Source organism: Strix uralensis, chromosome Z, assembly GCF_047716275.1.
Source record: "Strix uralensis isolate ZFMK-TIS-50842 chromosome Z, bStrUra1, whole genome shotgun sequence".
NCBI classification, from domain to species: domain Eukaryota; kingdom Metazoa; phylum Chordata; class Aves; order Strigiformes; family Strigidae; genus Strix; species Strix uralensis.
This window is the reverse complement of record NC_134012.1, coordinates 69,578,683-69,593,183: the sequence shown is the minus strand read 5'-3', so window position 1 is coordinate 69,593,183 and position 14,501 is coordinate 69,578,683. Positions and strand designations below refer to the sequence as shown.

General features: G+C 38.8%; 1 protein-coding gene across 3 annotated transcripts in view; it reads right to left on the bottom strand.

The window, feature by feature from the left end:
* Positions 1-14,501, bottom strand: part of SLC12A2 (solute carrier family 12 member 2) — a 65,125-nt gene that overhangs the window by 25,528 nt on the left and 25,096 nt on the right. For all 3 annotated transcript variants that reach the window (XM_074855382.1, XM_074855381.1, XM_074855380.1), the window contains exons 7-11: positions 12,145-12,253; positions 11,586-11,713; positions 11,413-11,497; positions 7,367-7,515; positions 2,494-2,601 (exon numbers count right to left, since the gene is read on the bottom strand). In XM_074855382.1, the coding sequence (XP_074711483.1) occupies positions 2,494-2,601; positions 7,367-7,515; positions 11,413-11,497; positions 11,586-11,713; positions 12,145-12,253 (579 nt within the window). The remainder of the gene's footprint in view (positions 1-2,493; positions 2,602-7,366; positions 7,516-11,412; positions 11,498-11,585; positions 11,714-12,144; positions 12,254-14,501) is intronic.

The following is a 14,501-nucleotide window of genomic DNA, read 5'->3' as shown; positions in this document are numbered from 1 at the left end:
GGGAGACAATCCTGAAGGGTACAGGGGTTCAGGAAGGCTGGGCACTCTTTAAGAAGGAAGTGTTAATGGCACAGGAGCAGGCAGTCCCCAGGTGCTGTAAGAGAAGCAGGTGACAGAGAAGACCACCCTGGCTAAACAGAGAGCTTTAGCTGCAACTCAGGGAGAAAAGGAGAGTTTACAGCCTTTGGAAGAAGGGACTAGCCACTCACAATGATTACAAAGAGGCTGTGAGGCTATGCAGGGCGGAAATCAGGACGTCTAAAGCCCAGCTGGAAATTAGTCTGGCTTCAGCAATCAAGGACAACAAGAAATGTTTCTATAAGTATGTGAGCAGCAAAAGAAAGACCAGGGAGAGCCTCCATCCCCTGCTACACGCAGGAGGAAACATGGTAACAAGTGATGAGGAAAAGGCTGAGGTGCTTAATGCCTTCTTGCCTTAATAACAAGACTAGTTGTACTGAGGGAATCCAGCCTCCTCATCCAGAAGACAGAGACTGGGAGAACGACCCCCCTGCATTCCAGGAGGAGATAGTCAGTGACCTACTGCATCACATAGACATACACAAGTCTATGGGACCAGATGGAATACACCCGAGGGTGCTGAAGGAGCTGGCTGGGGTGCTTGCCAAGCCGCTTTCCATCATTTACCAGCAGTCCTGGCTGACCGGGGAGGTCCCGACAGACTGGAAATTGGCCAGTGTGACGCCCATATATAAGAAGGGTCAGAAGGATGATCCGGGAAATTACAGGCCTATCACTTTGACTTTGGTGTCCAGGATGCTGATGGAGCAGCTCATCCTGAGTACAATCCCACAACACATGCGGGACCAACCAGATGATCAGGCCCAGTCAGCATGGGTTTATGAAAGGTAGGTCCTGCTTGACAAACCTGATCTCCTTCTACAACAGGGTGACCTGCTTATTGGATGAGGGAAAGGCTGTGGATGTTGTCTACCTTGACTTCAGTAAGGCCTTTGACACCAGTGAAACTGCCTGCTCGAGGCTTGGATGGGCACACGCTTTGCTGGGTAAAAAACTGTCTGGATGGCCGGGCCCAGAGAGTTGTGGTGAATGGAGTTAAATCCAGTTGGTGGCCAGTCACGAGTGGTGTCCCCCAGGGCTCGGTTTTGGGGCCACTCCTGTTTAACATCTTTATTGATGATCTAGACGAGGGGATCAAGTGCACCCTCAGTAAGTTTGCAGATGACACCAAGTTGGGTGGGAGTGTTGATCAGCTCGAGGGTAGGGAGGCTCTGCAGAGAGATCTGGACAGGCTGGAGCGATGGGCTCAGGCCAACTGGAGGAGTTTCAATAAGGCCAAATGCCGGGTGCTGCACCTTGGCCACAACAACCCTCAGCAGCGCTACAGGGTGGGGGAAGAGTGACTGGAGAGCTGCCAGTCAGAGAGGGACCTGGGGGTGTTGATTGACAGCCGGCTGAACATGAGCCAGCAGTGTGCCCAGGTGGCCAAGAAGGCCAATGGCATCCTGGCTTGCATCAGAAATAGCGTGGCCAGCAGGGACAGGGAAGTGATCTTCCCCCTGTACTCGGCACTGGTGAGGCCGCACTTCAATTCCTGGGTTCAGTTTTGGGTTCCTCACTACAAAAAGGACATTGAATGACTTGAGCGTGTCCAGAGAAGGGCAACGAAGCTGGTGAAGGGTCTGGAGCACAGGTCGCACGAGGAGCGGCTGAGGGAACTGGGGTTGTTTAGTCTGGAGAAGAGGAGGCAGAGGGGAGACCTCATCACCCTCTACAACTACCTGACAGGAGGTTGCAGAGAGCTGGGGATGAGTCTCTTTAATCAAGTAATAAGCGATATGACAAGAGGGAATGGCCTCAAGTTGTGCCAGGGGAGGTTTAGACTGGATATTAGGAAACATTTCTTTACAGAACGGGTTGTTGGGCGTTGGAATGGGCTGCCCAGGGCAGTGGTGGAGTCCCCATCCCTGGAGGTGTTTAAGAGTCGGGTCGACGTAGCGCTGAGGCATATGGTGTAGTTGGGAACTGTCAGTGTTGGGTTAATGGTTGGACTGGATGATCTTCAAGGTCTTTTCCAACCTAGACAATTCTGTGATTCTGTGACAATGTATTCTGCAAGGATTAAGGCTCCACAGCTACAGGTTCTACTTCATGATGTCTCCTTCTTTGAGATTACTTTGAGAAATGAACGAATCTGTTCTCTTTGTATGTACTCCACTGTTACTTGCAATAAAAAAAACATCTAAAGGAAACTGTAGACTCCTGTAACATTAGTTCCACCACAACTAATCTCTAAACTAACTGGAAACACATGAGATCTGGAACAAATTATAGTCTAGCTGTCTTTAGTAACAATAACATTCTAAGCAACAGGTAAATATTAGATCAATTACTGATGTGAACTGATATGAATCATGATGGCAGTATGTCAGAGTCTCCTTCCAAAAATTCTGATTCAAAAGTTAATTGAAATTATTCTTTAAAAGATCATGGTTTTGCTTCCATACTTACCTGGAAGATCTTAGGTGCACTCACAAGAGATGCTAATGCAGAAGACAGGGTGGCTGAAAAAATACCTGCAGAAATCAGTGGTGCAAATCCTGATACCATGCTCATGACCTGAAAGCAAAGTAATTATGTTTTAAAAGAGTATGAAAAAGTATACTATGCAATTGGATGGCAACATTAACTCCACAAGCAGAAAAATTAAATACTGTGTACCCTCCACTTAAAAGCTGTTTGAATATCATATATTCATATCAATGAACAAACTAGGGACAAATCAGGTGATACAAATTTCAGAACAAGCGAAGCTGGTTTTTCCACACAATATATAGTCCAACCATGTAATTCTCAGGTCAAAACAATTAATGGTGAAAGTCTCCTCGGGTTCATAGAAGGATTAAAAATAAGTCATGGAAGAAAAATACATTGGAATTTGTTACATATTTTGACTAGCCTACCATTGAATAACAATCTTCTCAGAAAGCCCAAATGACAAAACAACTGAAATCGGGGAACACCTTGGGAAAGCTGACTGTCTTTCTCACCATCTCCAACACTCTAAGTTAGGCTTGTTTCCCAGTTAAAACTAAAAGGACAGGGCAAACTTGCTTCCTATCTCCCCAAGATAACATTCTAGAACATCTTTGTAACCCCAGTGAGTGAAATACAATATGCAACTCTTGGTAAACTGGATAAATGGTAAATGCTCAGTAAGCTAAGTGTAAAAGAACAATATTGATAAGACATTAAAAAAAAATTCACATTAGAACCAAAGCAGTTTCTGTCTAACGGCCATATGGCCTAAAGACCCTCTTCTACTTCTGTACCATAGCTGCATCCAGCTTTGCATATGTCAAGTAAATTAAGATACAGAACTATGTATTTAAAAAACAATCATGGTTTAATAGAGTACTTTTCTTTATGAAACAAAAGCCTAAGCTGCTTGAAGATAGCCAGTGTTTAAGAATTTAATACCACCTTGAAAAAACTTGTTTTAAGTCAATGGACCAAACCCAGCATGGTGCCTTTCAAGCACAGTGTGTCAGAATGAGGTTCTGCATCATTTGCACTGATTACTTGCCTTTTTCATCCTCATCACCGAGAGTATCAAGAAAGGGACTAAAGGAAGGCAAGAAAGATCATGCATAAGTGTCCAGTTTTTAAGTTACTGTCACCTGAAGTTGTAAAATCTAGCTGTCTAAAGCGATCTTACTAGGTAGGACATGGGTCAGTGATGAAGTTTTATTTATATTCTTAGGGGTAAACTAATGACAAAATTTAGCATTTTTCTCCAGATCAGACTGACAAAAACTGCTGGGTCTCTCAAACAGTCAGCTGAATCTTGCCTCTACATGAGGTTTCACTGGTCAGTTCAAGGCATGCCATGCCTAAAAAGAGAAATTAAATAATTGCAGGTGTGTAAGATGAGAGTGAAGTAGCTGTCATAGTAGTGTAACGAATGAAGGAGAGAATTTCCTGATGCACATTCGTAGTTGACAACAAAAAAAGTTAGGACTTTATTCATAGATAAATAAAACTAATGACACATGCATTAAACTCTCCCTCCTACGCTCAGGTTCAAGTTAGTTTTACAGTCAACAGAAAAAGTTACAGTTGTAAATGCCAGTTTATAATAACCCTACACTATATTTCTAAAAGAGAAATCAAGGGTGTAAATGCTTTACTGACAAATGTTTTAGAAAGAAACCCTTTCTGTAGCAACATAATGAACAAGCATAGATTTATCTTTGTAGAAGCAGTATGAAAAAAATTGTCTTCCCTGCAAGGATGGCTTGATCAATCTTTACTGGAAGGACAAAGAATCTATGTACAACTCTCCATCACTTTTCTTCCCATCCAATTTAAAACTGTTATTTCGAGGCCTTCACTTTACTACACTTGCATTGACTTCTTGCAATTTAGTTCTTACAGTCTACTCAGATTTTACATTCTCTTTCTAGGTTTTGTTCATTGTCTCCATTTATTTACACTATCTATTTTTGAATATTAGACCTGTTTTTGAGAGAAAACTGAGTAAGAAAACTTCTTCTAAACTGGAGGAACAAAAGGGGAACCAGTTCCAGTAGAACTCGTATGCCACAGTGTTAAACATCCCCCCCTCACCCCCCAGCATACACACCATAATCCAAATGTCATGACCACAAAACCAAGAAGCCCCCATATGCAGTTAGCTATAGCAATAAAGTTTTCATCCTTGAAAGAACACACAGAATCAGAAAGACAGATACCTCATAAGAATTGCCCTCTTACCACTGGTGTGTTGAGACAGATACATAGTTACTGCTGATACAGGACTCATGTTTGCTTGGCATTTACTGTTTAGACAGTTTCTTAAACTTCAAACATTTGGGATAATGAAATATCATATTTTGACTACAGTTTCAGTTCTTTGTTCCAGCCATTGTGGAGCAGAAAAAAGTGCCACAATGAAAACAAGCAGCAGCTTCTTTAAAGTTAGATTTTTATAATGAATATGGAGGAAGCATTGTTCAACTCCCCCTTCCCCTAACTTTCTTCAAATATTTTACAGCTGCCCTCCTTCGTAGGAGGAATGTTTTAGCAGAACTTTTATATTGTTTCTGGAATGGAGTTTCATGCTACTTTCAACTGTCATCCAAAGTTGACCAAATTCTGCATTTAAATTACCCAAAGCTGTTATTTATTCTAGGGAAGTTCCAGGCTGAGGCTAGAGAGCCCAAAACAAGTTTTTGAAGTTACTCTTCTACCAGGTGACAGCCTGGGCACAGAAATGTCACTGACACTGAGCAGAGAATTGTCTGAAGCCTGTGAGGACACATAATTCATTTGCATTAACTACAACAGAAACTAAAGATGATCTTTCTGTGCAAGTCTGACCAAGCCTGTCTCACCAACTGTTCTCATTTTAAGTTTTTTAGTATCATCTAAGCTTTCCGCAGGTACTACAAGTCATCTACATGCTGCCCCAAAACACTCAAAACCTGAGCTACCTAAGCACTAACTTCAAAACAATTCTTTGCCAGAAGAACCGAATACAGCACAAATTATACTGAAGTGATGAAGTCAGCTGTGCACATGAGTAAGATGGCACTTCCAACATCTGAATCTGCATGCTTACAAACTAAGGCAAATACAACAATCTTTGCTCACTTTAGGGATTAATTTATGTTTGTGAAGTTATTTGTTCTCAGTTATTTAACCTACAGAAAGAAGTTATGTTTGTCTGAAGAGTTTGAGAGGCACACAAGCTTGGTAGCCCCCCCGCTCCCTCCCCCGAGACTTGCATATAAAAGAAGAAATCTCTTTACAGCTACCATTCAAAGCTACCGAGTTGAGGGCAGTTCAGTTAGAAAATTGACAACATGTATCTAGAGGTAGACAGCCCCTCTTGCAAACTACTTCCTTCTGACATCTTCTGAAAAGGCTGAAATCAGACTCTGCAAAAGCTATGCAGAAAAGAGAAAAAGCAAACAGCAAGGGAAAGACCAACTCGGTATTAGAAAAACAAAATTCCACAGAGAAGGTGGCTAAGCACTGCAGCAGGTTGCCCAGAGATGTTTTGCAGTATCCATGACAAAGTTTTCAAAACCCTAACAGAAAGGGGGCATAAGGGGCACTGCTTTCTCTGTGCAGCCCCTGGTCTTGAAAGTGACTTTTTGTATTTGGAACACATGAGTTTTTCCACAGAGAGAAGCAAGAATAATCTGTGAGATAGAAGTACTCTTTAGACCAAACGGTAGGAACTAGAACATTAATGACTGACAACTTAGAAGTTCAAGCAACACAGTAAGCAACCTTACCAAAGTTATGACTTAAGAAAAAGACGCAATCAGAGGAAACCAGCTCTATGCTAGTCTCAGCTGTACGTTTGATGATATACTGGTTCTTTTGAGCTTAAACAAATCAGAACATAATCAGTTTTTTTAGAAAAATTATTCTCCCATGAGCAATTCTTAAAGTGTTTCTAAATAGAGACTTTTTCTAAACCAGAACAAAGTAACGCCACACAGACACTCAAATTACATTTTACTCTTCATAGACCAGTCTGCACTGCAACATTATTTCAGCACATACAAAACAGTTTCTGCACCCAGCTTTTCAAGTGAGGCTGTCAGCCTAAGTAGTAAATAGTACATGTAAGGACTACGTGTACTACATGTACTTCTGATCAAAACCCACAAGCCAGACCCTTTTTTCATTACTGGATTTCAGCTTAATATCTAGCCAACTTTTTGTACACCTATTAGAAAAACTTAGGGAAAAAATGGACTACCACAGAGCAATTTTAAGTTAATCATCAATATGTATATTTTCCTTGGTTTCTTCCAAACCCTTACCAATAGCTCATGGACATTCCAATTACCTGTGAAGTATAAGTGGAAGACTGAATTACCTCATGACTTCTAGAGGATTTTTAAATACAGTAACATCAGGTTTTATGAAAATTCACAACATTCTTGCCATTGAAGAGGATACTGTGACAAATATGTAAAACATTCTTAAGAAGTCATCATATTTTCTGAGAAATTTAAAAAATTAAGGAACAAGTTATTGAGAGAGGCTACTACTGAACTATCCACATCACTGAATGATGACATTCATATATGTAAACAGAGAAAGCTGCAGTTCCACCACCAAACTTAAGCAGTTTACTTGGAAGAAGAGTAAATATTTATACCACCTGTGTATAAACACCCAAAAGTTTAACATAGTTACATTACTCTTGAACATACTAGCTAGAGTGTACAATTTAACTACTGCAGATAAACCTTCTATTTATGAAGATGAGCGGTTTTAGCCTATGATTTTTCTTAATACACAATTCAAAAAAAGAATAAACACAAAAGACAATAAATGAATTTAGGAGGAAGTTTTATACCTGGAAATTATTCATCAGCCCATACTGACACCCTGCCTGACAGGATGAGAAATCATAGTTTAATTTGCAAGCTGCAGTAGTGCAATTTGTCAGCTCGGTGACAATGCTGTTATTGAAGTTCCCTGTGGCATCTCGCACAACACAAGAACCTAGAGTGGACACAATCATAAAAAAAGTCATTAACAGACCGAACCTGAATTTCAGGACACATATCAAGCTCAATTCCCTTTTAATGTAAGCATACTCTCCCACAGCAACATTAAAATATGTCATTTACATTTTTAATGCATTTCAACATTAAGCACATCTTCACTATAAAGAACAAATACAAACAAGCAAACTAACTGCTTTCTTGTCTGAGATGATCTTCAGGTTTTTAATAAATCCGAGTCTAGTAAGAACAGGAAAATTTTAGTACAGAGGAAAACAACGTCAACAGACTTGCAAAAGTTTAACAGCACAATTTTAGCTCAACATATTTCCCTGAATCATAAGTTTCCACACAGCTCTTTAATTTAAGTTAGTATTATGCACCACTGATTTTATAATTTCTCTTTTTGTCAATTTTCTTAGAGAAATGCATTTTTGTAGTGTATATATAGATGTATGTATGTAGACAGGTGTGCATAGCGTTGCTGTTATTTCTTTTCCAGTCAATATGGCTCAGACATGAGAAAAAATAGTTTGTCATGAAAACCTGTTGCAAGGCAGTTTCCAACACTTAAACAAGCCACCTCCTATGTGATATTTTAAGTTGGTTTCTTGGTGAAAAACAAAGCCACACGGTCCCATTCCTACCACATTTTTTATAATTAATTTTATAACTTAAACTGCTGTTGTCAGTTAATCTATGATTATTTGTAATTTCACTGGTCACGAAAATGCTGAAGACACAGCACTGCAGCCCTTAAGTACTAAGAAAAACTAGGAAGTACTGAAAAGCCCGCAAGTCTTCTATTTCAAGGCTTTTTGTCTCATAAAGGACAAAACAAACTAGAGCAGACTAAGTATTATTTAACACTCTATGGTTTAACAGTTGAGGAAGTCGAACTGTTTGGATACCAGCAAATACTTGCAGGAAGAGGAATTAAATAAAGAGTGGGGAAGAGACGAGGGAAGTCTATAGAGCAGTAGCCAATAGAATTCCCTTAATTTGGTCTTTTAGGAACTTAAAAGACAAGGAGGTCCTGGGAACAGAACCATGTAACTATGGAGGACCTAAACTACTTGCAAGTAAGGAGGGCATACATGTGCTGCAAGCTTAAGTTTCTCCAACAACAATCCCTGTTATCTATGTAATTTGTGTCTCATTGGCAAAATGAATTCCTAAATACCTGTATTATGTTTAGATTGCTTCTGAGCCATTAGAACTTGATTAACAGTCCACAATAACAGCTGGTCCTGGTAGGTGGACATCACTTAATCTTTCCACTTTTCAGATTTATTTTTCAGTTGCTTATTAAGCCCAACTGGTTAAATTTCAGTAAATTTCCTATATTGATCACCTGTCTTATGCTTTTCCTGTGGGAATGTGGAGGGGCTGGGTTTTTCTGTTGTTGTTATTCACTCTTAAATGGGATTAAAAGCTCTGTATGAGACAAAGGTTCTTCTCTTCCACAACGTAAGTATTTGCCCCAGCCATTCATGCAGTATATAATGGATGCAACAATATACTTACTAGTTGAACTATTTGTAAATAACATTTTGTTGGTAATAGATTGCAGTGGCAGACCCATTAAGTCAAGCAATCCATTAAATAGCTACAACGCACTATCACAGCCTTCCTCTTCCTCATTCCTTTTTTCATAGTTCAGATCCAACTGGCTGGCAGGTCTTTCACACACAGAGTCAAAGTATGACAGAAAGGGACAACAGCGCTATGAACAAACTTAATGTGAGCCTTACTGTGAGAAAATGTAGAACAGAAGCCAGCTGGGCAGGCTCCATTCTCAGCAGAAGATACTTAGATATAAGTAGGAGTCCAGACATTTTATTTAACCCTCATTCAGAAAAGTTTTATTTATTTATAATATTCTGGCAATATTTTCCCTAAGAAATAGGGAAGACCTATAGGTCTTCTTTCCTGTAAAAACAGGATTTTACCTTTTCATAGGCATTTATAAGGGCGTTCCTGCCAAAGTCATATATATAAGTTTTGCCATGTTATAAGCCTAAATTTAGTAGACCATCTATATCAAGTTATCTCCTAACTACATGCAATCAGCAAGAATTCCAGAGGCACTACCCTAAATGCTTCAGATTGCAGCTGAGAATGCTTAATTTCTCCAGTGTTATATGCAGCCACAATTAGGCTCTCATTAATTAGTTTTACTGCCCTGTTTACAGAAAGCATGTCTTAACCCTACTCAGAAGTTTTTTGTTAGAGCTTCCCTTGGTTTTAAAGCAATAAATACTGTTCTTTGAAATATGTCTTTCAAAAATTTTGATATAAAAGTTGCTTATACAATCTTCATCCTGCCATCCTGTCTTCATCCTGATGCACATCTGCATTAGTCCCTTGCTAAAATATGAAACTGCACACTTTCTTCACACAGCTTTTTGAAATAAGCTGCCTAGCTCTAGCAGTAGGACTAGCAATTTTCCTCTTCCAATCCTCCTCTACTTAGTTTCATAACCTTCTTACTACAGAGTGTGCAAATACTGAGCTAAATTCAAAACATCATCTTCCCCTTCAGGCATGACTGCTCAGTGACATTTACTAGCCCCTTCAAAGTTTTAATGGCTTATTACTACTCTAGAAACTTACAGTGGATAACAATGTGTGGGGAAAGGAATAAAAATATCCTTTTTATTCAATGCCTCAAAAAGACCCAAATTTCACTCATATCACAATCTCTGACTTCTGCAATAGCACTCGTGTTTTCTAACCAGCAGAATTCTAAGTGTAAGTTATAGGAGACAACTAAGGTAGGACATTTCTGATGCATCAAACAATTTCATGTTCAGTTAGTTTTGCAAACTGTTGCTTTCGCAATGTGAAAAATGAGGTTTTTCACGTTTGAAAGATGATCAGAGTATTCCATTAACAAATTAATATTAACGAGCATTTTCCTCTCATGTGGGTTCAAATTCTAAGGCATTCAAATTTGGTAGCAGAGGTCTATGCGGTCAGTTTAATTAGGAAATAAGTGTAGGTCGTTATGCTGCATAAAGCACGATCACTACAGAGCAACTATTTGGCAGAGCTACAGTAAAATGTTAGCCAACAGAGGCAGACTAGCAAGACTGGTATCTTTGGAAAGGAAGTATCATTAGTGGTAAGCTCAATGGTACAGAATTTCATTCAAAAGGCAGCAGAGCTAAGATAAGGCAAGGTTTTTCATGTAAGAAAACTTGACTACTGCTGCCAGAAACTAATTTATGTGACACAAATAAAAACATTTCCAGTCACAGGGGTGGGGAAAACCAGGAAGAAAGGTTATACTCATATCAGTCTATGACTGTTTCTCCTCTTTCCACATGAAAAAAAAAACTACAGACAACATTTCTGAACATGACAACACTTCTGAAAGTGGGCTGGCCAGATGAAGGTACTACTCCCTATCCTCCCTCCACTGGGGAATTACTGCTTTTGCATCCTCACCAAAGAGCTGTTTGATCATCCCATGATTCAATTCAGATAAGTAGCTGACTACCATCATCTTCAAACCAATACAGGTGTTTGTTCAGTGAGTATTTCCTGAAACCACATTTTTCTAATCCAGGGATTATCCCACTGCTAAATTGTAAATCTTTTAACATAAATTACTGCAACAAATGAGGAAACATCCATATGAACTCTACTGTCATCTTTAGTCTGAGGCAGTCACTAGCCTTAGAAAAATATCACTAATTTTAGGAAATTATAAAAACCAGCTGAAAATTGCACCTCCAACCAATAAAAATTAGGAATCTCTGGCTATTACGTTCCCATGCTTGAAAGTCAATTACATAATGACTTTACACGATGAATTACATAAACCATATCAAAACACACCCTCAGAATGAATGTGAAATGATGAAGTTAAAAAGCACTCTCTATTTACCTACAGATACTGCAATTCCTGCGTAAACCAATGTAGTAATTAAGATGGCCAGCAGCGTTCCTTTGGGTATGGCTGACTGAGGATCCTGAAAGAAAAATGTCAAGTGGACACTGATGAGAGGCATAAATGTACACCCAGTGTTTGTGAACAACATTTGCTAATTCACTACTTACCGCAAGATCACCTGAGATATTTGCACCAGCAAGTATGCCAGTTGCAGCAGGGAAGAAAATAGCAAATACAGAAAAGAAAGTTTCCTCCTGTCGGAAATCTGGTCCAAAATTCTCCATAAATATCTCAGCTGTAGAAAAAGATTTAGATCTATCAATATTCATATAGAATCTACAGTGTTAGCCCATTCCAGCCACTATCAGCTCCATGAAAAAGCTGAAAATCAACAGCTGTACAACCTTCTTAAAATTAAGCATACAACATTTAAGGCCTGATTCATCACTTCTACTCAAAATAAAAGTCAACACAGTAAACTTAAATAGCCTTTAGAAACAGAAAAAGTACTTACAGTATCATCTGGCTTTTTAAACTTGAATATATTGGATATTAAGCAGGCAGGACCAAGTTTTGGCCCAATAGCTTTAAGGAACAAACTTCAGGACAAAAAAAATCTCTATAATTAAATAGGACTATAAGCTATTTTAGACATTTAACTTAATTATGACAGCATGTCTCCTCTTTGCAAAGATATTGTTTACAATATTAATTGTTCCAACATACCTTTATAACCAAAGAAACCTTTAGGCTTCTTGCTATCCAAAGGAATAAATGTTCCTATGACAAAGTCTCCAATAGCAAGTATGAGGATCACCAGTAAGACTATTTGTGCCTGAAACATAATGATTGCAGTCAAACAGAAGAATTTGCTCTTTCACAGTTGGAAGCTTCAATGTTATGTTCTAAAATGTAAATATTTGATTCCAAATTCAGCTTAGTGTTCTCAGTTTGTTTTCCACAAATAAGGCAAGCTGGAGAGAACATGTACCAAGATTTTTAACAAAGAAATAGGAATAATTTGTAAGTTTAACATCCATTCAAAAGAGAATGTTATTACCATGCCCCTCGAAGTCATACTTCTAAAGACAAAATACTTAAGAACTATTTTCTTTATAAGCCTTTCAAGAAGGAATGGATTTGAATAGACTGAAGACATTCACAAAAAAAAAAAAACCCACAGCTAAATGCACACAAACGTATTGCCTTATTAACCACAATCATAATACTCTGTCGTATACTTTAGTACGTGATATTTACTTTACTAAGAATTTTATTACATCAGGAATCAAAAAGCTTTTATTCGCTACTTTATGTAACGGACTAGATCATTTTGTTACATTCTCCTGTTCTCAACCCTTATTTATGAAATTAAATTGCAGACTACCACAATTACTTGTTAATTTCTAGCTTTCTTGAGACTTTTTTCATTACAACCTAGATTTTTAGTGACTGTTCAATAAAACCATTCAAAACCCTACACTTGGAACAATCCAATGCACACCTGAGGCATTCAATGCCTCAAAAGTGTGAGTAAAGATAAATCTAAGCACTGAGGAGATGGTTCAGGTTTTGCATTTAAATAAGCTACCACAACTGCCCTGTTATCTTTTGTGTTATGTTTCCTTATAGAGCCATATGCCAGTGGCTCAGGGGAAGTTATTCGTAGTTTGACTTTTTTTTCAGGCCTAGGATCAGAACTTAATATGTAAAAGTTTTCAGTTCACACAGTCTCGCAAAACACAGTAGTACAGTGATAAATAGCATGACAGACAAGAGCAGAGTTAGAAGACCACCTGAAGAAACCACTTCGTGCATTATTATTTAGATCCCTCTTTGGCCAAGCCTAGAGAATAGATGACAGATGTAAGGATGCAATTGGGTGCTTACAAAAGTCTTCAGTAAGCCCAGAGAATTCAGTGTTGAGTTATAACAGAGCAATTGCCACAAGTGGATTTATCCAGTAACAAACGTAGGCTTCTCCCTGAAGCTAAGAGCATTTTCTGAGTATCTTCCTTATATTCAAAAGTCTCAAAGAATGGGCTTCTAAGACTTTAACACAACAACATGACTGAGTGGCAAGAGATCACAAACTCTGAAAAGCAATTTTTTAAGCAGGCTTCTTTGGAATCCCAGTCTCTCTTAACTTTCAGATCTACTTCAAACGCATTATTTTAGATTCCCCTTGTCCCATTTTCCATGGCATTCTCTAAGTCATGTGGAAGGCACAGGAGAACATCATAGATACTTTAATCAAGGGGAAGTATTAGTGTTTTGCTATGCTAAGTTGTATGTCAACCCACATGAAGTGCTTGTTTGACAAGTTCAGTTGCTTACTATCGCTCCTACCTGCCGCCTTCTGTGACTCAGAAAGTGAGGCAACAAGCCTTGATTTCTGCACTGAGCATGGGATTTTTGAAAGCTACCTATTTCTTAATAAGGATGATGCTGCAGTGATACCACACTTAAGGTTTGATACAGAAACATTAAATAAAAGGGGTATTTTTATGCAAGCTATTGTTACAGAATTGCTCATGCTACAGAGCAAAAGCAAGGTATTTCTTGTGACTTTAAGTGACAGTGGCCAGAGGGTTAATAATAACTAACTCATTCAGAAGAAAAACTAAACAGTTGAGATTAAGGAGGACAGTACTGTTTGACGTCAGATGCATAAAGATACTATTACTGATTGAAGTTACAGTGAAGGACTACTTGAGGAAGGTAAACAATTTTTACAGAAGTGCACTGTTCAATTTAAAAGTACACGCCAAAGTCAATTTCTGTAGATTCTTTTCTCCCTGTGGTAGATCCAAGTAACGCACTTGATCCTCTCTTACCTTTTCTACGATCCCTACTTCTAGGGCTGGAAGCAACAATGAGAAAAAACTCTCATTTTGGTTATGTGTATCATCACCTTGATGCAGGAGCATAAGATACTGTTTTATAACAGTTTATAACACTTACGTGAAGAAGCTCCTTCAGCTGCCTCTCACTGCAGAAAACAGGTGCTATTGTGAAGCAAATATCAAATGGGAAGGGAGACCAAGTGAGGCTCTTCTCAATTATGTTTGAGCACACTGGAT